Here is a 26,810-nt window from a genome sequence, read left to right on the forward strand (position 1 = left end):
CACTAAAATAAATGTCCTATATATTGCATAGTCAGTTGACGAACATGAACGCGATATCACACTGATTTCTAGTGTTTCACGACCCCGAAAATCATGTATGGAAATAAAATTCCCCTTGTCTACTAAACAATAAAAATGTAAGAAAAAGGTTAAGATTCTTATTAGAAAAACAGGTGGTTGAAAGTAACCACTGTGTACTTGATAAAGTAACACTATCCTGTATAGGAGGACAATCATTGCGATGAAAATATAAACAAAAATGTAGATCAATATATCCAATGTATATCCAGCATATTGAATGTAGGACAAAACATCCCATGGACAAAAACTCCCACATCATTTTGACAGGGTATACAAAACATCCCAGATCACATACTTCTTTTAACCTGAGCATTACACTGAGGCTTGTGTAGAGCCCATACAGTGTTGAGTGGGCATAGAATTGTCAGCACTTGAACTGTTCGATCATCTGATGACCAAATATAAGCATATCAAATATATAGCTAACTTGCATACAAGTGTGGTAATGGGACAAAGAATTGAACATTACGTCTCCGTGGCCTAGAGGGCAAGCATCCGCCTACGGAGCGGGAGGTCGTGGGTTCGTTCCCTGGCCGCGTCATACCAAAAGACGTTAAAAGTTGGAACAAGTAGCTCCCTTGCCTGGCGCTCGGCATTTAAAGGGTAATGCTTGGAAAAGTTGTACCCCGTGTATCGGTGCTTTACACCGAGCACGTAAAAGAACCCAGGGGTCTCTTCGAAAAAGAGCTAGGCTATAGCACCTGGACTTCCTTGAATCCCACCACTGTCTCTTCATTGTGCTGTTCCTTCAGCAAAAACAAAGGACCCCGTTTGAACTAAGTGCTTGCACTTTCACGGGTTATCCTTGACCCCAAGGTCTAAAGAAATACATACATACACATTGGTGCCTACATACTCCACATACAGTCTGTAGTTGAAAAATATTTATTTTTTAATATACAGTACAAGGTGTATATTTAAAAAAAATAGTTTTCAATATTTTTTCACATATTCGGTATTATAAATTTTAGTGAGGAATTATAAGATTTTTTTTTTGATTTTTAAAAAAAAAAAATGTTTGAGTTTGAAAATCCGGTGCCAGTGGGTTTAACAACCTAGTTTACTGTAGTGAGCTTAGCTTAATTACAAGCGACGAAATTTCGATATATTTAATTGCGGCTTGGTCTGAATTAAGCAATTAACATACAGTATACATCTAACTTTTTATTAAAACAATATGGATGAATCCGGAATTTTCCGGCCAAACACCATGCATGTATACATTTACCAAAACTTCTATAGTTGTTAAGGAGCCTATTAACTTTATTCGAATGGTTAGTTTAAAGTTTAAAAAATGACACCGATGCACTCTATTAATACCCCTTTATTTACATAAAACGAATAGATATCTGACCGTTTAACCCCACAAGTAGTCCAAATAATTGTACGTTGACGGATTTTTTTACGATTTTTGATATGGCAAATCCTTCACGACGTTAGGGATTGGAAGAATCCCGTATAACACGTCTATTATTTTAGTACAGTACTGTACGCCACAAGTCGCTAGATCATTGATGTTGTTGTTGAGTTTATAAAGGTCTGCCCGCGACCTATAATATCTGCATTATGGCCCGTCACATCCCCAAGTGTGGCTAAAACATAATGGTGTAGCCAAATGTTTTATACTAAAAATATCTGAGAGTTGAGCGGGTATGATAAACTGCTCACAACCGATTTAAACCGCATTCGGAGAGGGGTGACGTCATCAATGAGGGATACACAAAACTGTTGTCTGCTTCATGTCATTGACGGTGATCGTTTCCGGTTGATATATCCAAACAAGACTAGCGTGCTCACAGTGTAAAGGACCGTGGCGGGAACTTAAGGAAGGGAATACCGCGTGTTAACTGCCTAAAAAGTGGGTTTAATTGTATAAATAATTACATATTTAGTTTAGACATCGTATCATTACCTTTATTATTTTTTTATCATAGATATGTAGTTAACGTTCACAATCTGTGTGTTGACAGACGAAACGTTGCATCATCAAAGACTACTATAAAGTACATGGATACATGAGTTTTGTTTATGATTTTTTTAATTCTTGATTATTATCGGATTCGTTATCAAAATTTTTCCATGAAGGCCTGTTAAAGGATCATAATTGTTATCACTTTGCCATTGTTTTTTGCTGTTTTAATAGTATTATTTTTATAATGTGATCATTCATTGCTTTATTATTCAATATAAATGATTCTGGAACAGTATTTTTTTGTATGTAGTATCCAACAGGATGTTAAAGGGTAGTCACTAGACAAGAAGATGTGCAGAGTCTATTTTTTTGCAGAAATCTGTCTCTAGTAAAAACAAATAGTAATGAAATAGAACTAGGAGAATTAAGTATGAGAGGTGGGTTTGGGGGAGGGGTCATGCCTCACCTCACATCATTGTCAGGTCTTTTTTATGCAGAAAGGAATCATAGACAATTTGCCTTGTAACGGTTTTATATTTAGTACCATGAACACAGAAGAAAAAATATGCAATTCATAAAGAAGGGTTTTGTTTTAAGAGTGCATTGGAACGGATGGTTGAGAAGTTTTAAATGAATTGATTGTGGGCAGTTGTTGTGGGTTGCATTGTTGGTTTGTTACTCACCAATCTATAGCCATTATTACAAACTAATAATTTTCATTCAGGAATAAAAACTGTTGTTTTGTCAAGCACATGCATATAGCTAATAAAACATCTCTACACATAATACCTTAAAAACATTGCCCAAACTTGATGTCTGAAAGCAACTTTTTCAGGTTTGAAAATGGGTTGTTGCAAAAGGACATCGGACAAGGCTGAGGTGACAGCAGATCCAGATGTGGCTGTGATTGGAGAGGGACAAGTTGTTATGAAAAAGCAGATCAGTTTGTTCCAGGGAGTTGCTATAATTGTTGGAATAATAGTTGGATCAGGTATATTTGTGTCGCCTGTTGGGATATTGCAGAATGTCAAATCTGTTGGGATGTCATTCGTTTTATGGGTTGTGTGTGGAATATACAACGCTTTGGGCGCAGTTTGCTATGCTGAATTAGGGACAATGATTCCCCAGTCGGGCGGGGAATATGTGTATATCAGGCGGGCATTCGGAGACCTAGCATCGTTTGTCTGTCTCTGGATCGATTTTGTACTCGTCTGTCCAGTGGGCATAGCTGCGATGGGCCTCATGTTTTCTGTGTATCTGCTGAAGCCCATCTATCCAGATTGTGAGGTTCCAGAGCTGCCGAGTCGCCTCCTTGGGGGTGTAATTACATGTAAGCACTAAGTTATACATACTTCTTATGTAATATGATATATATTTTGATCAGATGTTTTCATTAAAAATTAAATCCATGCATCAATAGATAAATAGGTGTCAAGATTTTCTTGCAAGGTATTGTGTTGACAGGTTAAGGTAATTCCGACACACATAAGCAATTTCAAAAACCTTGATTTAATCGAATAGTTGGTCATTCTTATTTTTTTAAGTTAATGGGCAAAGTCCAATACATGTGCAGAGGCAGTGAAAATATTTAAGTTTTATTTCATTGTTTCATTGGTATAATAGTTTAAATAAAATTATATTAAATGTCCTTTGTTCTGTATAAAAAAACTTCAGAATCTATCCTTTCAGGCAGTGTTTTTATATGAAATATTTTTAAGCACTACTACTGACATTAATTAGCAGTGCTCCAGCTAGGCCTAAAAATCTGGGTGGTGCACACTGCTGGCTTTTATTACACCCTGCTTTGCCGTATTGTTTGACAAAAGTCAAATTTCAAAAATAAGTATAAAAATCATAAATACACATACTTTTGACACTCAAATAAAGATAAAAGCTGAGATATTTATAACAAACTATTACGGTAGTATTGAAAGTGGTTGCAGCATCAAAAGTGCCCTTTCTGACCTAGTTCCCTGCACTTTTCAAATCCTGGCTGGAGCATTTGAATTATCTATTAGTTTCAACCATGGATAAAGAATAGCCATAAAATGAGTATTAAATGTTGAATGTAGTACATTTTCATGCAAGAATAGTCTTATCTAATCTAAAAGGTTTGTACATATCACAAAGTACATTAAACCATATTTGTACCTGCAAAGATTGTTTATATTATGGGCCATTATTGTACATGAATGTATGCCCTGATTATTCTTTGTAAAGGCACCATAAACCTTGAAGCTATTATTATATAAGTCGGTAGACCGCATTATAACAAAATCAAAGAGAACATTTATATTGTTTTATGCACAGTATTTTATTTGAATGAATTTTAATCTGAGTGACTGCAATACTGAATTATATGATAAAGCAGATTATGAGATATTTCACTCGATATATATGTTACAGTATTGTGTACTATTAAAGATACTAGCTATTCATGTCAGAAAAAAATTATTGTTCATTCATAGCTACTTATAACAGCTCAGCTGTAAGGATATATTTATTTAGATGTTATCCTTTGTTGACATTCTGAAACCTGCCACAAATGGCATTAATTCCATACAAGTCACTCAAGCAGCTGGGGACTGGAATGGTTGTAATTAACACCACACTAGTTGTCATGGAACCATTCAATTTACCAATAAAGGGGATTATGTTTTATCCATAAATGATGGCACATGGCTGAATAATCCAATGACCAACTCTGACTTACAAAGAAACTGTTTTTACAAGTGACCATACAGCGGGGGGGGGGGGGGGGGGGCTCCTAATCACATAATGTTAATTGCTTACAGAATATTTTTATGTGTGACACTGTCTGATTTTAATAAGATATAGGTAAGATTCATTGGGTAACAGTGATAAGTCTTTCAACACTTATGGTAATGATAAATATAATAACATGTGTTACCAGCATGAAGCTTACTTGTAGGGTCTAAAGGCAAATGAGTTATAGGAGGGTGTGGGGCCCTGTCCTTTGGCAGCACCTCTGTCCTTATGGAGACTAGCATATGCACCTTTCTGCCTTCTTGAAGTTAATGCTTAAGATAATAAAATATTTACTTTGTTTTGTTATAGAAGGCTATCATTATAGATACAAGCAGATTTAGTATGTATATGCAGTTCAACCCTAAATCTACCTTAATTGAACATATTTCTAAAATTTATTTGTCAAATCTTCATAGCCCAATTCAATGTGCCCAATGTTCATTAGCACCCTGTCCCTTTTTTGTTGCACCCTGCCCTTTTTCAAACCTGGCTTAAACCCATACTTGATAAAAAGGGATTTACCGGTAATAACACGATGTTGTCCTGTGTGTTGACATGTGTTCTAGATCGTTAGATCTGTTCACCATGGGGTATACATGCCTTTCAGTTAAATTTATTATGGCATAAGTGGCTGTCCTCTTCCATGTTCTGTAGAAAGCCAAAAATGAGCTCATTCACTTAGGCCTAAAAATCACTTTTGGTTCAGGTAACCTGACCTTGCCTACATTAGTACCTTGACCTTAGGAAATGGTTGAAATTAATTTTTGAGGTGTTTTTTCATTTTCATCTTTTAATATGACCTCTCTCATTTTTATCATATAACTTATATTCATACATCATAAGTGTTTTTTTAAATATTCATTTGTGTTTTACCAAACTGGACATGAAGGAAGGAAATGTTGGACATTATTTCATAGATCTGAAATAAAATCCAAACATATTGCAGAATCTTTTTGTGTTTTAATAAGTGCAGGAAAATATATGTTAAAAACATGAGAATAATGTGCATATTAACCTAAAAAACTTGAAATAGTATTAATTCTCTGTTGTGTATTGCAGGTCTGCTGGTGGCTGTGAATTGTGTAAATGTGAAATGGGCCACGAAGGTCCAGGTGGTCATCACCATCAGCAAGTTGATCGCCCTGGCAACCATCATCGTCATTGGCTTCTACTTCATTGCCAAAGGTGGGTACATAATGTAGTTGCTGGTTACAATTTGTGGTTAAGTGTTGGTCAAAATTTGCACATGCTCTGCTCTGGAAAAGTGCTTTCAGATCTTGCTCAAATTCTATTTTTTTTATGTAGCAGGACTTGTATAAAAATGTATGCCATGAGTGTATGTCAAAATACTCATGGTCAAAATACCCACACCTCAAAAATGGCAAAGTAGTCAGAATACCCAAAGCAGAATTTTCAGGGTATTCAAAATAGCCACAGCAGAATTTTCAGGGTATCCAATGATGACAACAACATTCTTACATAAAGCCTTATAAAAAAAATATAAAGCCTAAATACCCTACCTGTTTTCGTTTGTCGGGGGTATATTGGAGTCACCCTGTGGTCGGTCGGTCGGTTGGTTGGTCGGTCGGTATGTTGCAATTTACCATGTCCAGAGCATAACTTAAAAACTACTGGATGGAATTGGATTAAACTTCATACAATGATAGAGCATAATAAGAGGAATGCAGTGTACAATAACCATAACTCTATTCTTGCTTATTACTGAGTTACTGCCCTTTGTTACTTTTGTTTGTCTGGAGTATAACTTGAAAAGTACTGGATGGAATTTATTAGAACTTCATACAACGGTAAAGCACAATGAGAGGAAGTGCAGTGTTCAAAACTATTGGATGGAATTTAATAAAACTTCATACAGTGATAGATCATAATGAGAGGGAGTGCAGTGTACAAGAACCATAACTCTATTTCAGCCAGTTACAAAGTTACTGCCCTTTGTTACTTTTTTCTTGTCCAGAGCATAACTTGAAAACTATTGGATGGAATTTAATAAAACTTCATACAGTGATAGATCATAATGAGAAGGAGTGCAGTGCACAGGAACCGCAATTCTATTTCAGCTAATTACAGAGTAACTGCCCTTTGTTACTTTTTCTTGTCCAGGGCATGACTTGAAAACTATTGGATGGAATTTTAATAAAACTTCATACAGTGATAGATCATAATGAGAGGGAGTGCAGTGTACAGGAACCGCAATTCTATATCAGCCAGTTACAGAGTTACTGCCCTTTGTTACTTTTTCTTGTCCGGAGCACGACTTGAAAACTATTGGATGGAATTTAATAAAACTTCATACAGTGATAGATCATAATGAGAGAAAGTGCAATGTACAGGAACCACAATTCTGTTTCAGCTAATTACAGAGTTACTGCCATTTGTTACTTTTTCTTGTCCGGAGCATAACTTGAAAACGTGGATGGAATTTAATAAAACTTCATACAGTGATAGATCATAATGAGAGGGAGTGTAGTGTACAGGAACCGCAATTCTATTTCAGCTAATCACAGAGTTACTGCCCTTTGACAGTTTGTTACTTGTCAGGAGCATAACTTGAACTCTATTGGATGGAATTTAATAAAACTTCATACAGTGATAGATAATTATGAGAGGGAGTGCAGTGTATAGGAACTGCAATTCTATATCAGCCAGTTACAGAGTTACTGCCCTTTGTTACTTTTTCTTGTCCGGAGCATAACTTGAAAACGTGGATGGAATTTAATAAAACTTCATACAGTGATAGAATATAATGAGAGGGAGTGTAGTGTACAGGAACCGCAATTCTATTTCAGCTAATTACAGAGTTACTGCCCTTTGTTACCTTTTCTTGTCTAGAGCATAACTTGAAAACTATTGGATGGAATTTAATAAAACTTCATACAGTGATAGATCATAATGAGAGAGAGTGTAGTGTACAGGAACCGCAATTCTATTCAGCTGATTACAGAGTTATTGCCCTTTGTTTCTTTTTTCTTGTCTGGTGCATAACTTGAAAACTACCGGATAGAATGTAATTAAACTTTATACAATGGTAGAGTACAATGAGAAAGAGTTCAATGTACATGATTCATTACCATATTTTAGTAAATTACAGAGTTATTGCCTTTTTCTGTGTTTTTTTGTCAAACTTTTGTCCGTACATTAACTTGAAAACTACTAGATGGAATTTCATAAAACTTCATAGTTTTTTTACAATGATAAATCATAATGAGAGGCGGCGTTCAGGGGTATTAATCACCTTCAGTGATAGCTCTAGTTGAATTAAGGATGTACCCCTATTACAGTTAAAACCAAACAACTTTTTTTTGCCAAAGAGATTTTTCACCTTCTTGAACCACTAGGTGGCCAGTTACTTTTAATAAGTATTTCGGAAAGTTCTACCAAAACTTATTTTGAATCCTGAGTTAATTGGTTATGTAACATTCTATGATTTGTGTTTTATTTTGTTGATAAAATATCCATATATTCAATGCATTCTTTATTCTTACCACTTTATATTTAGTTTTTTTGTTCACTGCTACTATAAAGCCGAAAAATCTCAACTTGTCACATACCAGAAATGTTTACACCTCATTCTGTAGTCAGATTAATATGTTGTTTACATTATTTCATTTATTTGTGTTACAAATAAACAGCCAGTGTTTTGTAAATGTAAATTGTCATCTTCAGATAACATTTCAGGGTCAAACTTTGCATTTGTGTTGTAGAAAAAGATCTCTTAATCTTTTTTTCTGACAGAGTTTTATGTTTTACTTGGCAAGTTTTAGGACAGCTTTGTTGTTTTGACACAGTCATTCAAAATATTGCAATAGAAATGGCTATATTGCCAACATCTGAACGAGAACGTGAATGTATCATGTACATATATTTCACTTGTTAACCAAAACAAAGTTTATACGTGTGTCACGGTGTATTTGTGAATAAATATTTGTATAGTTATTTTTTGTTGGTAAGGCCTAAAAAATTTTTTGTTTGGTTAGGGTTACATCCTTTTCAAAAATAGGTAGGGTAGGTAGGCTTTTTTTTTTTATTAGGCTTTATATAAGAATGTTATTTTCATCAGTGGAGAATTGTGTTAAAGTTATCTTTTGTATAAGCATTTAAGGTTTTAATCTACATATTGAAAAGCAATTAAAAAATAAAAGAAAAAAAATATTATTTTTTTTTAGTTTTTCATTTTTTTTTTTCAAACTGACTATAAAAAGGTAGGGTCGGCGCCTATTCCGTAGGTAGGGTCGGGTAACCCGAACCAAACATATTTTTATTTCTAGGCCTAATGTAGTGCACTTTATACTCGCTATCATTTCCAACATACAGGAGAGTTGTTTTCCTTAACCATTATTGGCCAGGTAATGGGGCCAGGGCTGTTCTGAATCATTAGTCAAATGTAACTTGAATTGGGAATTTCAATTTTGTCTAGAAATAAAAATGAATGCTTTAAAATATAGATAAGAGCAAAATGGCTCAGGGTTAAATGTAGGCTAGGCTATTCAGGCTTCTTATTTTATTCTTTATAAATTATAAGGCTTTATGTTAGAATGTTATTGTCATCTTTGGAGACTGGTGTTAAAGTAATCTTCTTTATAAAGCTTTAATGGTTTTAAACGACATACATTTAAAAAATATATTCTTTAAATTTCTTTTTTTATTTCTTTTTAAAATATTTTCAACTGACTATAAAAACAGTAGGGTTTGTGCCTATTTTCTAGGTAGGTTTGCATAACCCGTACCAAATGTATAATTTTTAGGCCTTAACTAAGTAATAGAGTACATGGTAAAATTGGTTTCTCTTTATAATACACAAACTCTTCCATACAAAGTAGTTTGTGAGTCCATTCTTTTATTTTACTTTTAATTAATTTATATTTTCTTCAAAAAATATAACTGGGAATTTCATTTTCACATTTGGGAAAATAATAAAAAAAAAATAAAAAAATCCCCACCTACCCTACCAAGAAATTTTGGGAAGGTTACCCTAAACAAACAATTTTTTTTTTGGCCTAAGGAGTATTTAAGGGTTTGTTTTCTAGGCTATTTTCTTATTGTAGTGGTATGTCATATGATACACTGGTCCAGTATTTAAATTAGGTTTTGACATTGACATCTAAGGTAGTCTAGGCTTATGTATTTTCTCCATCTTTGTTTAATGTCATGTATTTTTATGTGATTTGTTCATAGGCTTTAGACAGGTTCTTCAGTTCAGGATTATTCCTGATATCTGGATTGAGATCCTTTTAACTTCAGACTCTTGTACAGATGTAAAGATTGCTTTTTGCTTTGACATTTGCATTAAATACAGAAGGAAGAACCTTGAAATGAATATAAATTTATGACTTTTGGCAACAATTTTAAGGTTTCTTAGCCCCTTTACCCTGCTTTTGGACATGAATCCCTCAAAAACAAAGATCTCCGGCTATTTTTCAGGATTGACAAATAATTAGCTGTTTCATATGAAATTGAAATTATAATTTAATTTGTATATCAAAGTCTTTGAAATGCTGTTCAGCTCTCCATATATATGTGGTAATGAATATATTATTCTATTATTATTGTAAATATCCTTCATGTACATGTCCACTTCAGGAGAAACAGAGAGTTTTGCTAACAGTTTTGAGGACAGTGATACAAGTGCGGGATCCATTGCCCTCGCCTTCTACTCTGGCTTCTGGGCATATAGCGGATGGTAGGTTCTTCATCAGCCATTAGCTCACGCTGTTGTCTAGGCATTTTGGGAAACTCTGAATTTTTGCACTTATCTTACTAAATATGAGATTTATTGCTGAAATTATTTAAAGCTGTAAAAACTGATTTTAGTGATAAGTATTGATTTTTATTCCCATATTTAGCTAATTAGGTGCAAATTATACAAGGACTGTTCCATTTAACCATACATCCAAACCCAGGGGTGGGAAACATGATTAAACATTCTGTCATGGTTGAATATAATATTCTCGATGTGACAAAACACCGCCCGGGTGTTGGATTGGTATCTGCCTGTGCGTGTTTTGCAACAAGATTACGGTTTAAAAAATTGTTGTGATTGAATATAATAATTAAATAGTACTGATATTTAAATAATGTCTGCTTAACATCTTAACCAAGTTTTAAGGTCTTTCTATGATAAACAACTTAGTAAAACAAAACTTGAAGTTCAAAGCTGATTTAAAAATGACATGTAAAATGAACTATGTCAGTCTCAGCAGTAACAATGTCAGCGCCAGCAGCTAGCGTTTAAGTAACATCAAACTCATTTTATCAGCTTTTGTTGTCTTCAAATATTCAAACAAACATATTTATATTTATATGGATTGTTTATTCCACCATTTATTTGTGGTTTAAATACTTAATTGATCTTTTTTGCAGGAGTTACCTGAATTTCTTGGTAGATGAACTTGTTGATCCAGTCAAGTAAGAAGAATTTGGTTCTGATATATATAATTAGCGATTTCTCTTTAAACCTCTGGCCCCAATTTCTCGAAACTTCTTAAGTCCCTTATAACAGGATTAAGCTAATCTCACTATTTTTGTTGTTCTATAAAATGTGATATATTTACTTCTACAAGAACTTTTAGAAATTATGTCGGAATAATCTGTATGATTATCAGAATAAACCATTTTTCATTTACCAAAATCCATTTTCTGTATGTATTTTGACTAATTGAAATAAGCGACTTAAGCCTGTTAAGCTTAAGAAGTTTCGAGAAATTGGGGCCTGTTTACTGAGAAAAAAGTATAATGTATTGTCATGGTGTTTTTAAGTGCCACTGTGGTGTCAGCTTAGTCACCAATGTTCAGAAATTCTATAATAATTCAAACATTTAATTTTCAAACACCCATTTTATTTTCTCAAATTCCTTTTGTCAAATTCCAATAAATGATTTTTTAGGAATAATTAGTGATGTTCCGATGATTAAAATCGAAAATTGGTTCGATTTGTTCGCATTGAAATTAGGGACAATCAATTGCATATGGTTATGATCGATCAGCGATTTCTCCAGCGAGTTGGTTTTCTTCTTCCTCTTGTATTTCTGTTCGGTTATTTCCACCAATTTTCTCCTTTTTAAAAAAACCGATTGTACTATCGCTAATCGGTCACTTTGGAAGAAACAGGTATCGATAATCAAACTGGATCGTTTCCCAACAATAGGGATATTTGTATCAGGGTCTGTTTCAATCTTAGTTGTTAATCATGCGCTGCTTTCGAGTGCTCAGACCACTTACCAAGAATCTATATGATAAATTTTCTTAGGATATTTAAAACACAATTAACATCAAAAGCGGGCAGCAAAAAAATTAAGATCTTAAGTCTTACAACCTTTTTTGAATTATTATGGGTTGTGTGTTCCTCACTGTTCTATAGGGTAAAAGACACCACAGCCATTAAACAGGGGTTTGAGCATTTTAAAGCAATGGAAGAATTTTTCCATATTATATTCTCAACTTGAAACATTGATAATGCTATCAGTATAACATTTCATCACAGTGGTGCCACACTTAAGTGTTCATGTATCTTTTTAATTAACTTAATTGTTGGAATTTGTAGATAAAATGTATGTTGAAATTGTTATATCTGACTTTTTGAAGTGTTATTCCCCAAGATGGGATTTTTTTACTATTTATATATATATATATATATATATATATATATATATATATATATATATATATATATATATATATATATATATATATTTAAGGCTGGAAGCCAAACTGAACTTCAGCTTCAAAGAGAACAGATTACGGGCCTTGGCAAGCAAGTCTTTCTTTTGTGAAGTCAGCTTCTTTTTTCTGTGACGTGAAATTTCTTTCCTGCATAGCACTTTTTATTGAGATCACTGCACTAGAGTAGGGTATTTTTGGTATTCTTATTACTGCATAGCAGATGTATCAATATAAATACATTTTCAGTAACTGCATATTTTAATAAAAGAAGTTTTGTGCAGGAACCTGCCTCGGGCCATCTTCATCTCCATGACGCTGGTGATCATTGTGTATCTGATGGCGAATGTTGCCTACCTGGGCGTCCTGTCACCACTCCAGATGCTCTCCTCTCCGGCCGTTGCCGTGGTAATGTACACAAGTTGGTTCTCACATGTTCATGCCAGAGCTTCCATTAAGAATTTGTATGAATGTATAAACTTCCTTGACAGTCAGTATTGGACAGTTCCTCTGATATTTGGAGGTTTATGCCTCTCAAGCCCTATTTTTCCACTATTGTCTAACAAGATACAATAAATATAAATTGCTTTAGTTATAATAACTTGCTAACTTCACAAAATTATATTTAAAAAAAATCATTTTACTTCTAGACTTATTGGAAAATTGGCCATAAAGTGACGTTGACACCGGGTTTTGATATTCTCAAATTTCAAGCTTTCACTTTTTCAAAGTTTTCTAAAAGTAAGTGGATTTTTTTGTTACTTCCATGGAGTCGATATTGGAAGTTTTGGCACATTTTTAGGGAGTAATATACTTCAAAACTTCCTTTAATGGAAGCCCTGCCAAACATGCTTTTAGTCCTTTAGTCTTATGCCTTTTCTAGGGTCTTGGCCTTCAACCCAGAACACTTTCAACAATTGTTTACACAAATCTTATATATTGTGTAACATAATGAAGATTTTGCTTTTGTGTAGCTCAGCCTTGAATGTGGTCTCAGGATGTGAATGAATAAAGGCTCTGTACTAAAAATTAATGAAAGCAAAGTACATGCCCTAGTTTTGATTTGTTCAACTCTGTGGAGAATCAAATATTGATAGTGATGAACTGTTAAAAAAATCCTGTTCAATTCAGGATTAAAAAGCTTTATAAATATTAAATCAAATCTTGACATCACATTTTATTTATTTGTTTATATTGACATGTATATATAGAGCTATTTATGACTTTTGCAGACGTTTGCTAACAGCACTCTTGGACCACTGAAATGGTTGATGCCAATTCTGATTGCCATCTCAGTCAGCGGAACCATGAACGGAACAGCCCTCTCCATGTCTAGGTAAAGTGACTGGAAATAAATTGCTTGATTTTCATCCTTGGCCCTTTTTCAAATAAAAATGTTGGGCTAGGGTCTCTATTTGCTTATCAGTCCTGTACTGTCCAGGAACAGCATTTATTCATACCTATGGTGTCGACGTATAACATTCACATGTAAAATAGGAAAATTGTTAAGATTTTGTTGATGAATTGTCTAAAAACGCATTATGCAATTAGAAATAGCATGAACACATATCAAAAAGTAAAACAGTCAGTTAGGTCCCCCCCCCCCCTGTTCCTGTTTTTAGGTTTTAATGTTTTTATTTATGGATGACATTGTGTATTTACATGAATATAGGGTTTAAATTAACATCACAAGATTTCATCAACATCTGTACACATAGTTTCAGTTCTTTTTCCCTCCATTGTAAATGGGGCCAGGGTGTCAGTTTGATTGAAACAACATATTCCAAATCTAATCCGGAAAAAACACAGTTTTCATATTAAGTAATGAGATGAAGCTATCCATTGACCCTTACTGTATACAATTCGGTACTTAATAATGTTTACCATAATCTTTATTCAGCCATTGATTTATAGTAATAAACTAAGTGGATGTTTGATATTTCAGGTTGTTTTTTATTGGAGCTGGCAACAACCATCTGCCCCAGGTTATATCCATGATCAACTACAAGAGACTCACACCCATGCCCTCCTTGCTGACAATTGTAAGCAAATCTGGTATTAAATCTTAGTATGACAGGAATGTGATTTGTCCGTGCCATTCCGCGGATCCAATGGCCCCAGTTGGCCTTATCTGGATGTAAAGGAACGATAGCTTTATACTGAAGTGAAACATTCATGCTTGGTTTGAATTTTCCGAGGCTTGAGGTGTTTTCGCCGGTCCCTATGAGTTTGAGCCAACGCCGTACCTTATATCTGTTTTTTTAAGAGAGAAAACGTTGAAGATTTGTCTTGATGTCATTTTTGTGCGATAGACTCAATATACGTATTGATTATAAGATATTTCAATACTCTATTGTTCTATGGTATGTTACACAAATCTGATAAATAAAAATCAAATATTTGGTTTATATTTTTGCTATGCGTAGGATTAAATTGGACATTAGCCCAGCAAGGTTGTTAAGATAGTGTTTATAATAAGAACTGGCTGCCGGCCTTAATGGAGGGTTCAAATGGCAATTGGGGCAGTTCAAATTTGGAAAAATAATTTAAGTAGAATAAGTAGTAGCTCATAGGTTACTTTTTGTTTTGTGACGGTTAACCCGAAACTTATTGAGAACCCTGTAAGAAAAATATGGCATTGCTCTGCAGTGCTCATTTAGCAGATTAATCGTGTATAAATTTGTACATCTAATGGTTTTTGTTTCTGTTCCAGCTTGTGTTGACGCTGATATTCCAGAACTCTGGAGACATTTTCTACCTGATCGAGATGGAGGGGTTCGGGTTTGCATGCATTCTCGTGATGACCTTTGCCAGCCAGGTCTATCTCAGATTCAAGGAGCCCGATCTCAAAAGGCCTATCAAGGTTTGGACTCTTGATTGTTACTGTTCAAGAAAATACTATTTTTTTTTCAATTTTTGGGGTCCTTTTTTGGCAATTTTTAGCTCTTCTGGCCTTTGGCCAGAAGAGCTTATACGATGGTAATGTGTACGTAGTATGTGCATCCGTGCGTTCGTGCGTCTGTAAACAATAGCTTGTGAACACGATACAGTCTTCAGTTTTGATTGTATCACGATGAAACTTGTACAGTATCTAGATATCCATTAGAGCTCGGTTCCTTTTGAAAACCAGCAAGATCCGCCCATGAATGCCTAGATTATGGGCCATGAAAGTTTTAAAGAAATGCTTTCTATTTTTAGCCAGATTTTTAGCCAAGTTTACATGTACATGTAAATTCAAGTCTAGAGTTAAGGGAGACAATTTGCAAGTCTAGGATTTGAGAGACAATTTGCTTTTTGCTTTTGCAGTTGATTTTGTGAATTACTCAGCCTTGTTCTTGTTGAAAGCCCAAAGGCAATTTTTTAGCTTTAAGTTCTGTAGTTTGCGCATTCATCTTAACAAAATTGGTTGTGAATGTTTAAGTTATGCACCTGGTGTCATTACTGGCCACACACCCAGGGTTCACAGGTTTGGTAAACATAAATCTGGAAAGGTTTGAAAATCTTTTTGTCTGTTCGTGCATCCATCTCAGCACAATTGATTGTGAATGTTTGTTTGAATTGATCAATGTTGTCCTAGGATGCCCTTGACTTTGACCTTTTGACCAACTTTTTTTAACTTTTAAAACTACAGAAATTTTTACTATGAGTACAGTTTTGAAAGCATTTTTTTTTGTCAGATGACTTTTACATGGCACATATTAAAATAGTTCATGCAACTCATCTGCTTACAATACTTTCTGGGCTCAGATGTTGAACAAGCTACGTTTTCAGGTAACCCAAACACAAAACATAAACTATATGTCTGTTGCCTTTTACTCATACATACATGCTCTGGATTGATATGACCACAAAAGCCATGCCAGTAGAGCATAGGCCCTTTTGGGCCTCTTGTTTGTTAAAGCCAACTTCTCAAAATTAAAAACTATGCAGGACTGTTTTTCTACATTTTGGAAATGGGGCCAGGGCTTAGAAAAAGGGAATTTAGCTGGGTTTTTTTTGCTAAAACAATCATGTCTCTAAACACAGTACACAAGGTAGAGTTCATAATAAATGTTTTTTGTTTTATTTACATAACACCTGCATTCATTCAAAAGAGCTTCTGAAAAGGGAGTTTTGCTTCTGGGTTAATGTGCTCCCCAAACTCCTCACAAATGGTTTCATGCCTTCACCAGGTGAATCACATTCCTGAATGTGGAAATAAATGACAGTGATTTTTTTTGGAATTATTATTACCACCTGTGTCTTGCAAATTGGGAAAAAAGTTGACTTTGAGAAAAATACAAATGCAGTCCAAAATTGCTAATAAAATGTTAAATATACATGTTCTCACTTTTTTATGCATACATTATGCTGTGAAAGAGTAAGTATTATCAAGATATTGTTTATAAGAAATTTTTGGGGAAAATGGACATTTTTTCGCAATGGGAAACAGCCTTTAGGAAGTAGTAAATTGCACCAAAAAAAATCACTGAATGAAATAAAATTACGTAATCCCCCAGTTACCATTATTTATTCCATCCCTCCAGGTGCCTATTGCCCTACCGATCGTGTTATGCGTCGTGAGTTTTGCCATTGTGATCCTGACATTCTACCAGAAGCCCCATGAGAGTTTCCTTGCCCTCGGGCTCGTCGTCCTTGGCATCGTCCTGTATCTCATCTGCGGCAAGTGGAAGAACAAGCCCAAAACTTTCCAGAGTAAAATGGGTAAGTAGGCTTTGAGAAATTTATTTCACCTTGTATAAATGTCGGCATATTGTGTATTGAGTAGGTAATGTTTCAATTTCTGAGTGAGTAAAGTCATCTTTGTTTTTGTATAGTAATTCAGATACTTGTATTTAGGGCAAGTATGTATTTTTCATCCTTGGTCACTATTTGCGTGTTTCAGACCATGTGACAAGGTTCATCCAGCGGCTGTTGCTGGTGGTACCTCCGGCCAAGCCTGAAGACCTTCAGTTTGAGTGAACACCCGATCTAGTCAGTCATGTAATACCAAAATAGAAAAAACAATATGCCAGTACAACACCAAGCCATGTCAATGTGTTTAGCATCTCACCAGCTGAATATTGTACCAATGTATGGAATATTTAGCTGTTATCTTAGTGATATGGATCTTAGTGGTCTGTTTGAATGGCTGTAATTCCGTTGATGTTTTTTGAAGGAAAGTGTTTTCAAAGATCAGTTTGCCTATTTTCAGTTCAAATGGCTTATCAGTGATTGTTATTTCTTAAAAGCAGTCGGACCCAGTCCATGTAAATGAATTGCTAATTGTGAATTAAAGTAATCATTGCACAAATGGTTAGATTTGATTTTGAACAGTTACTGCCTGTGACAAATGTAAATGAGAGTGAGAATGGGCTAGTGGTATAGGTGTCTACCTCTCACCCAAGAGGTTGTGGGTTCGATCTCTACCAGGGGTACTTTCTCACGACCTCACAGAATTGACACAAGTACTGGTTTTAATCCAGGAAAAGGACACAAGAGTGATTCTGTAAGCTATCAGCTTTAGTCATAATCGAGCTAAAAAGAGTAAGTATAAACTTAATGGGAAGACTCAAAGAGTGTTGAATTTTTTTTTTTATTTGAAGAAGAGTCGAAATGTTCCCTATATTGGGCTCTTGTTAACCAAAGAAGCAGCTATCATAAATTATGTGGTTTCCTGTATGGTATAGTCTTCATTTTCAGGAAGAACCCATCTATTTTCCATCTCAATTTCTAGTCTGGTGTGCCATTAAAATTGACTAAATTTTTACGGTACATTTAAGTTATGCTTAAAGGGCATAAAACATTGTTAGCTTTCAATTTAGGAACCTAAGATTTGGATTTTATTTTATGTTTATTTAGGAATGCTGTGTATGTGTTTAAATGCTAACAACTGTTAAGATTACTATATTTGAACTTATACCAGTTAATAGTGAAATTTGGTTGGTCTCATGGAAATGTAGCGTGGAATTACAATAATAATTGAGTTTTTGGAGTGTTAAACCTAAGAATATTGTTCATATTAGTTCTTCCTTTGCAGTGGTGTTCTGGTCCAAACTTCTCGAAACTTCTTAAGCTTAACAGGCTTAAGTAGCTTATTTCAATTCGCCAAAATACACATGTACATACTTGAAAGAAATGATTTTGATAAATGAAAAATTATTATTATGATTATCATAAAGACAATTCCGATCTAAAGTCTTAAAACACTGAAACATGTAAATAGTATGCAAATTAAAGAGATTTCAGAAGTTTCGGCAAATTTGGGCCTATTGTTCTAGTTTAAAATAATATTGTGTAATTGCTATGTTATATATCATGTTGATCTTTTAAGAAGGCATTGTCAGCTTTTTACAAATTTGAATTTACATTTCGATTCAATAAGAACTATAACTTTTTTAATAAGATTTGTGTTACACAACTAAGTGAAAAGATAAGAGATTTAAATAGTGGGTTTTTGGAAGATGCTGAAAGCAACATTTTTACTTTTTCCTAGTATCTAGTTGGGTACTGGGAAGCTTTCCAGGGGTCTAAATTAACCCTTAAATTACTTTTGTATTCCTAACTTCATGTATATGCAAATGAACTCGTCAAAGCTTGCTATGCCCCTTTAAGAAGACCTGTATTTCCACTGCTAACTTGTTGTTAACTAAGGTCCTCAACCATTGCTGAGCTGATTCTGTCCACTGCTTTGTCAAAGATCTCCACAATAAATGTTGTTGTTTTTCATGTCTTAAGGCTTTCTGTAAGATTGTAGTCAGACTATTGTTAAAAAACATTAGTAATTTCTTTATGACATGGTTTCAAAAAGTTATGATTTAAAAAAAACCTTGATAACTTTGTTAACCCATTTTTCATGCGTGAAATGGAAATATTTTTAATCAATCATGTATGATAATATCATATATTACAATATTAATAAGATAATAAATACATATAGATGTATAAAATATTTTTACAAATGATATACAGATTTCGTGATTTTATTTTTAAATTTAGAGTATGGAATTAAAATTAAATCTGATTGAAAAATGTTGTCAGCTCACAATCTGACATGATCTTTTTGCCCTGTCTATATTGTTTGCTGTTTGTTGTTTGCCATATTGCCAATGTTGCTGATCTATCAGGAGGATGTGTACATGTATACACTACTGTTATATTTATGTTTAAAGAGTTGCTCATAATTATTCTTATAATTAAGTTAATGTAAATATTGTTGTTGTAATTTTTATCAGGGTTATGATTTTATCTCATCTTACAGTCATGATGTATATTTATACATTGAAGTTTACATATTATCTCATATGTTTACATGTATGTGTACATATCATCTTGTATGTTTACATGTATGTGTACATATGATCTCGTACACATACATCTATGTGTACATGTTATTTCTTACAATGACATGTATGAGAACATGTTATCTCGTACAATAACATGTATGTGTACATTTTATCTCATATGTTTACATTTATGTGTACAAATAATCTTGTACAGATACATCTACGAGTTCATGTTATTTCGTACAATAACATATACGTGTACATTTTATCTCATATGTTTACATGTATGTGTACATATGATATCGTACACATACATCTATGAGTACATGTTATATCATACAATTACTTGTTTGTGTACATTTTATCCCGTATGTTTACATGTTTGTGTACATATTATCTCGTACATTAACATTTATGTGTACATAAAACCTATTACTATTACAAGTATGTTTAGATATCATATTGTACGATGCGATGTATGTGTACATATTATCTCATACAATTACAATTTTGTAAACGTATGATCTTTGATCTTGTACATTAACATGCATGGGTACATGTTATTTTATAAGATTATATGTATTTGCACGATTCTCATGTTTACATGTATGTGTACATGTTATCTGGTTTGATTTCATGTATGTGCACAATTCCCATATGTTTATATGTATGTGTAGATTTTATGCTTTAGCTTTGCCTGCGGGGTATTACCGGTACACTTATTATATGTGTTTTCAAGTATGCATACTTACGTACACATAATTATACATTGTTATTGTATAGTCGTTATGAATTTATTTGCATGTTAGAATTGACTGATGAAGATGGATTATATGAAGAATCTTACTTTGTTATTATTTAAATTTTTATTCTACAAAAAACAATAATTCTTAGATTTGCATGGCCAAATATATGAGCATATATGTTTGAGGATTGTTTTGTCTTAGTTGGTTCATGTTTAAGGTTTTGTTCATTAAAACATAATTATGAAATTTAATCTATTTAATATGCAAACTGTGGTAAATTGTAAAAAAAAGAAATCCAAATATTATCATGCAATTTCTACACAATTATAATCTTAAGACTTGGGAAACATTTTCAAATTGGGTCTTTCAGCTTTGGGCATGTATTCCTCATACTTGCACAATTCCTGGGCTTGACCATTATCAGCTGTTACAGGGCTTCTATTAAGGGAAGTTTGGAAGTATGTTACTCCCTAGATATGGGTTTAAACTTCCAAACTTGATTCCTTGGAAGTGCAAAAACTTCCATAATTTTGAAGAAAACTTTAAAATTTGAAAGCTTGGAAGTTCCAAACAACAAAACATTGTGTCAATATTACTTTTATGGTCACAATTTCAATCAGTGTTAAAGTAAAATGAATTAATATAAATCTGTGGATGATGAGTAATAGTTGCAAATTATTTGATTTTTATCATACTAGTGGAAAAAATATTGTATTCGGGAGACTTAAACTTCAACATTTCAGTGAAAAACTTCCAATATTGATGGACAGGAAGTTCATTCCTTCTATTTTCAAATTCTTAGTGGAAGCCCTGGCTGTTAGAACCCCTGAAACATTGTGTAAATTGGCAATTCCCCCTCAGATATCTTACTTATGTATTTTGAAAAGCTTTGTGAAATTTTGGAGGGAGTGAGAGGGTGTTTAATGTCATTGTTGCGATGTGAAATGATGTGCATGACGTGGGAATGTAACATTTTGACATCATTAAAGAAGATCTGTTTTGGCCTCTGAATCCTAAAGCATTTTGGTCCTGAACTTTTTCTTTACTAACAAGCGTGGGAATATCACATAATATGTTTGTAGTTTGACAAATGTCAAATCATTACATACCTTTAAAGAGATATATGCTTTAAAATGGAAATAAAAGTATTCTGATTAAGCCTACAAAGTATGATTATAGTGGTTTGACTTGAAGTAAAATTTTAAGTAGAAAGTTGAGAACATTTTTATTCAAAATTAATAACCACTGCAGAGATATTCCCTTGTCAGTCAAAGATTCCTTGTTAAATTTTGGCTTTTTCATTCAAAGGTCTACACTGAATGCCACGCATACATGTTTAAAAAATCGCTTTTGATGTATGGTTGTTGTCATGTACAAATGTATCAGTTATTTGTTATGTGCTAATGATTTTATCTTACTGATTGAAGTTTCTCTATAATTGACTTTGTTTTGATTTGTTAAAGTTGTATAGAAGTTATCCTTTTAATAATGTTGTTTTGCTTTGGTTTATGTATTTAAAGTGACTAGACACCAGATGATACCATTGCAAGAAAACTTATGGGTACATAGAATTGATATCATTGTGTACAACGCATTGAATCTTTCTTAGTGATGTATCACATTGATTACGATCTTTTGCAGTGTTTGCATATTTTTCCACTTCAATATTGACTGGGTCTGTTTGTCTCGTAAATCCCAGTAAATTTTAAAATAGCGATGGTATATGTATCTTTACTCATAACATGACTTTCACATGCTAAATATAGACACTATAAACTGGTAAAACATTCTGCTATTTTAAAACCTGTTAACACAGCTGAGACAACGAAAAAATATTCTTTTTATCATGTAAATGTATAATCGGCCTCATTATCAGCCTTACTGACTTGTATTGATAATTCTAGGCTTGTTTTGAGGAAAAACTGTATTTGCCAATTTTCGGCCCATTTGGTGTCTAGTCCCTTTAAAGTGAATGTTAGTTAATCTCTAAACTGTTAAAACCACAGTCCAAACTCTAAATGAAGTATTTATGTGCATGTAAATAATAAACAATGTTTTGATCAAGCTGAAAAGTCATACGAATTCGGCAATGCTCTATTTGAATGTTTTGGGTTGGACTTAAAGTGACACTCTTACTCAAAATCAATACATACACATGTATGACAAACATACATTTTGAGTGATAAACAGTGGTAACGATTGACGGGTGCATTAAGGGTTGCTTAATCAGGTTTGGCCATTATAACTAGTCTGTTTTTCAACAACAAATACTGTTTTATGTTTGAACTTTATTGAATTTATATTGAAATCAGGTCAGCAGTTTCTAAGGTGATTTTCCTTTCCGTTGCCATGGCAACCAGAATTCCTTATGGAATCACATTTTTGAAGGAATCTGTAATATGAATCAGGTTTGGCCATTATAACTAGTCTGTTTTTCAACAACAAATACTGTTTTATGTTTGAATGTCTAACTAACATTCCTAACTCAATCCCATGAACAGAGTACAGAAGGTAGAAAAATCAGCTCTCTGTATGCTTTAATGTCAAATGTTGCTCTCCCTGAGCAATTTTTGATCACTGTGCATGGAGTATACTTTTGCAGGTTTATTGTTAATTATTTGTTACTTAAAGATGCACTATTACTCCCAAATAAGATTTAACACATTTAACACAATTGTTTTAATATACCAAAAAAGGATCAACAAAGGTCAAAAACAATGATGCTTATGAAGGATACAGTGTTTAATTTTAAAGAAATGTGCAGAAAACACGGTATTTCTACCTTATGAGTCCATAGTGGATCGCAGTAAATCTTTTAGCATTCACCAATCATTTAATATTTTTGCGTTTTCAGCTATTAAATACATGGCGATAATATTGTTAATAGTAATTAATAATTATAATAAATGCTTTATTTAGTAAGTAGTTGAGGGTTTATCACTCAAAATTTATGTTAGTTTTACATGTGTATGTATTGATTTTGAATAAGAGTGTCACTTTAATACTGAGATGCCACAGACATTGGTTAATTATGCACATACATGGACAACTAGTAGGTTAATTAAAGGTTATCTATGATTTAATACAATTTGATTTAATATAGTTTACGTAGCTATTAATGCTGGACCAGCATCTTGCTAAGGATTCATTTGTAATTGCATTTTTGATTGAAATGATTCATTTAAAAGAGAGGTAATAAACAATATTTACTATGATGAAATAGCAGTTTTATTAATTTGTTTCTTCAAAAACATAATGTCTATATAAAAACATCTGTCAATGAAAAATTTAAATATTTTCAAACTTAACTTTTTGTAATTTCAATATGAAATTTAACCAGTTTTAATTTTTTTGGTTAATGATGATTGATTATTACCTTTAGTTTTTTTGTCTTCTATTATAAGAGTAATTATGAGAGTTAAGGGGATTTTGGAAAGTTTGAGGTAAGACGGTGTTATTCATTACAGTTTTTACTTACAGATATCTCTGATTTTGAAGTGCTTCTAACTTTGAATCTCATATTTTACACAAACAATCGACCGATTGATCAGAACCTTGTTAAAGTTAACAACGTTGTTAACGTCATTGTTGTTAACTTTTAAATCATTTCTGCTCTGGAAGTTTAATGGATACATTTGTGATCTGAAGTACTTCTAACAAGATTTGAGACACCATTTCAACTGTACTTCTTTTAATTCAATACACAAGCACATCATCAAATAATTCACAACATTCTTGTTAATCACATTGTTAACTTTAACAAAGATCTGAACAATCTGCCCATTGCATTTTGCATGTTGTAACTTGTATACATTTAGTTACTACAAATGATTAAGTTTACACTCATTTTTATTCTGAATGACAATATATATTATCATTATAGGTTTGTCAACCATTGCTACAGTTGTGTCCTGTTGTGTAATTTTGACCTGTGTTAAATAGTCACATTTTAGAATAGGTGCTGTGTGAATATTTTTTTATGAAATAATTATTATTTAATAAAATTATATTTTAAGCATACTGTACATAGAAAGTATAAATAAATTATTATTATAAATGCTGTTTTCTTTAGAGTGAACTAGCTTATTTTCAAAAAAATAAATCATATTTTTATTAAGCTGTTCCTTTAAACATATACAGGAATGAGAGACTTGGCTTAATTTTAAGTAGAGGCAAATGATAAAGACAGCCTCAACTAGGAGTTAGTCTCAAGTCGCAAATCATCATTTCATTATAATTTTCTTTCTCTCTTTGAATATTAATTAATGATACAATTTGCTGAATTTGATATCTGTATGAAAATGACATTTAATTTTAGTAATAGGAGTGAAATAAAGACAATTCTGTATAATGTAATAAAAGTTCTTTACTAAGTCGGGTCAGTCTGGAGACTGTTCCTTACATGGGCACAGAAGGAGGACACAAGGACATTAATGAAGTAAACTACATATGTTATATAATAACAAATCATCTTTCAAACTCATGCTCATTTATCCTTGATGAACTAGATTTGCTTGCACATTTTGTAAGACCTATAAGCAAGACAAAGCAGTTATTGATTGCAATCTTCTCACACACAAATGTATTATTTAGTGACAAATGTACCCAACCAGACCCCGTGAACACCCAGTGATTTTAACATTGGTGTAGAAATGAAATTCTGCATTATTTTCATGTTATTTGTGCATGCGTTCTTTGAAATGATCTTGACAGTTAGACCTTAAAGCTGCACTCTCACAGATTGAACATTTGAGAGCTTGATTATTTTTTGTCTTGGAACAAGCTAAATGATATACAAATACATGGAAACCAGTGATAAAAGACTGCTGACAAAAAATCAGATCGCAGATTTTCATAGTTTAGTTCAGAAATTTAAAGTTGTTTTTTTTTTCATTTTTCTTATACTGCTAGTAACGATTTCCGAACGGAAATATAAAAATATGAAAATCTGCGATCTGATCTTTTGTCAGCCGTGATATATCACTGGTTTTCAGATATTTACCCAAAAATTGGCTCAATCGAAGACAATTTTTTTTTAAAAAGTTGCCAAAATGGTATATCTGTGTGAGTGCAGCTTTAAGACTGCTTTAAGATGTAATCTTAATGATCTTCTGTTTGGCTTTTTGTTAAAAGTACATCACCATCATACATGATATTTTTTTCCATCAACCAAATACTGGTCATATTCTGTGAACATCTATAATGTGACCCATAACTTGCTTGTTTGGGTCTTAAAGGGTTACTTACATTTTGTAGAAATTAAGAATATTTAATATTTTAATTTCACTGATTAGGTAAAGGTTTGGATATTACAGGACATGATATTTGAATAGAACAGGATATAATAATGTTAGTACAAATTTGCATTTTTAGTTATTATAGATAGATATCTCATATCATTTGCCATTTTTTAAAGGAATTAAAAATGATTCCCATCAACTGAACATTATCTTTTTTCAAGATTAAGACACTGGATGTGCATTTCGACAATGATAGAGATTTTTTTTGTCGTAAAAGATACTGTTAATTAAAAGGATTGCGTTATTCACATGATTTGGTTGTTTTTTTTTGGTTCAAAAGAAATTACTTAATGCCATACTCAAAAACAGCTCGAGGTACTAATGTAAATCCTAGCACTACAATGCTTATATATAGCAAAATCTTGAGGGGCCCAGTCCTGACTTCAATAATTTTAAATCTTTATAAACGGCACATATGGCTAGCAGTAAGGTACCTATTTCCTCCGTTTTGAGCTCATTTTTAAAGCAAATTAAAAACAGACGAGCGGATGTTGGACGGATATTCGCTCGTGTTACTTTTGTTATCTGACTTGATCACTGAATCTGGTGTGATTTAATATCCTGGTGCTGACTGCTTTGTAAAGTTTAGCCATTTTAGTAAGTGTCTTGTTTATAAACTGTTGTAGTTTTGGAAAAAAAACCTCCAAATAATTGTATTGTATTTGTATTCAACCTCATTAAAATCATAACGTGACGTTAAACTTCATTCCATTACGTCAATAGCGACACGTCATGGAACGTGTAATGGGGTTTTAATGAGGTTGATCTTTATTTGGTCTACAAAACATTAAGATCCATGCTTACTAAATCTTAATTATGTTCAGTGTGCTGTAATCATTGCAAATATTCATAGTTTCCATGTAAATAAATTCATAGTCATGGAGTGAAATAAATGATTGAAATACATTCATTTGCGTGTGCTGTTTATCAACTTTGTTTAATTGGATTCTACGAACTTTTTTCTTTATGTAAATAAATTCATATTCATCGAGTGAAATAAATGATTAAAATGCACTCATTTGTGTGCGCTGTTTATCAACTTAGTCGTTAAATTGGATTCTAC

General features: G+C 33.1%; 1 protein-coding gene across 1 annotated transcript; it reads left to right on the forward strand.

The window, feature by feature from the left end:
* The first annotated feature begins 1,824 nt into the window (after positions 1-1,824).
* LOC128227170 (large neutral amino acids transporter small subunit 2-like) lies at positions 1,825-26,653 on the forward strand. The gene is made up of 11 exons (XM_052937430.1): positions 1,825-1,939; positions 2,829-3,323; positions 5,822-5,947; positions 10,361-10,460; positions 11,141-11,185; positions 12,721-12,844; positions 13,669-13,772; positions 14,382-14,478; positions 15,150-15,299; positions 16,963-17,140; positions 17,322-26,653. Exons 2-11 carry the CDS (start codon positions 2,837-2,839, stop codon positions 17,396-17,398), a joined length of 1,488 nt encoding a protein of 495 aa, XP_052793390.1. The 5' UTR covers positions 1,825-1,939; positions 2,829-2,836; the 3' UTR covers positions 17,399-26,653.
* Positions 26,654-26,810: the final 157 nt, after the last annotated feature.

This window comes from Mya arenaria, chromosome 3, assembly GCF_026914265.1.
Source record: "Mya arenaria isolate MELC-2E11 chromosome 3, ASM2691426v1".
Lineage (NCBI taxonomy): Eukaryota > Metazoa > Mollusca > Bivalvia > Myida > Myidae > Mya > Mya arenaria.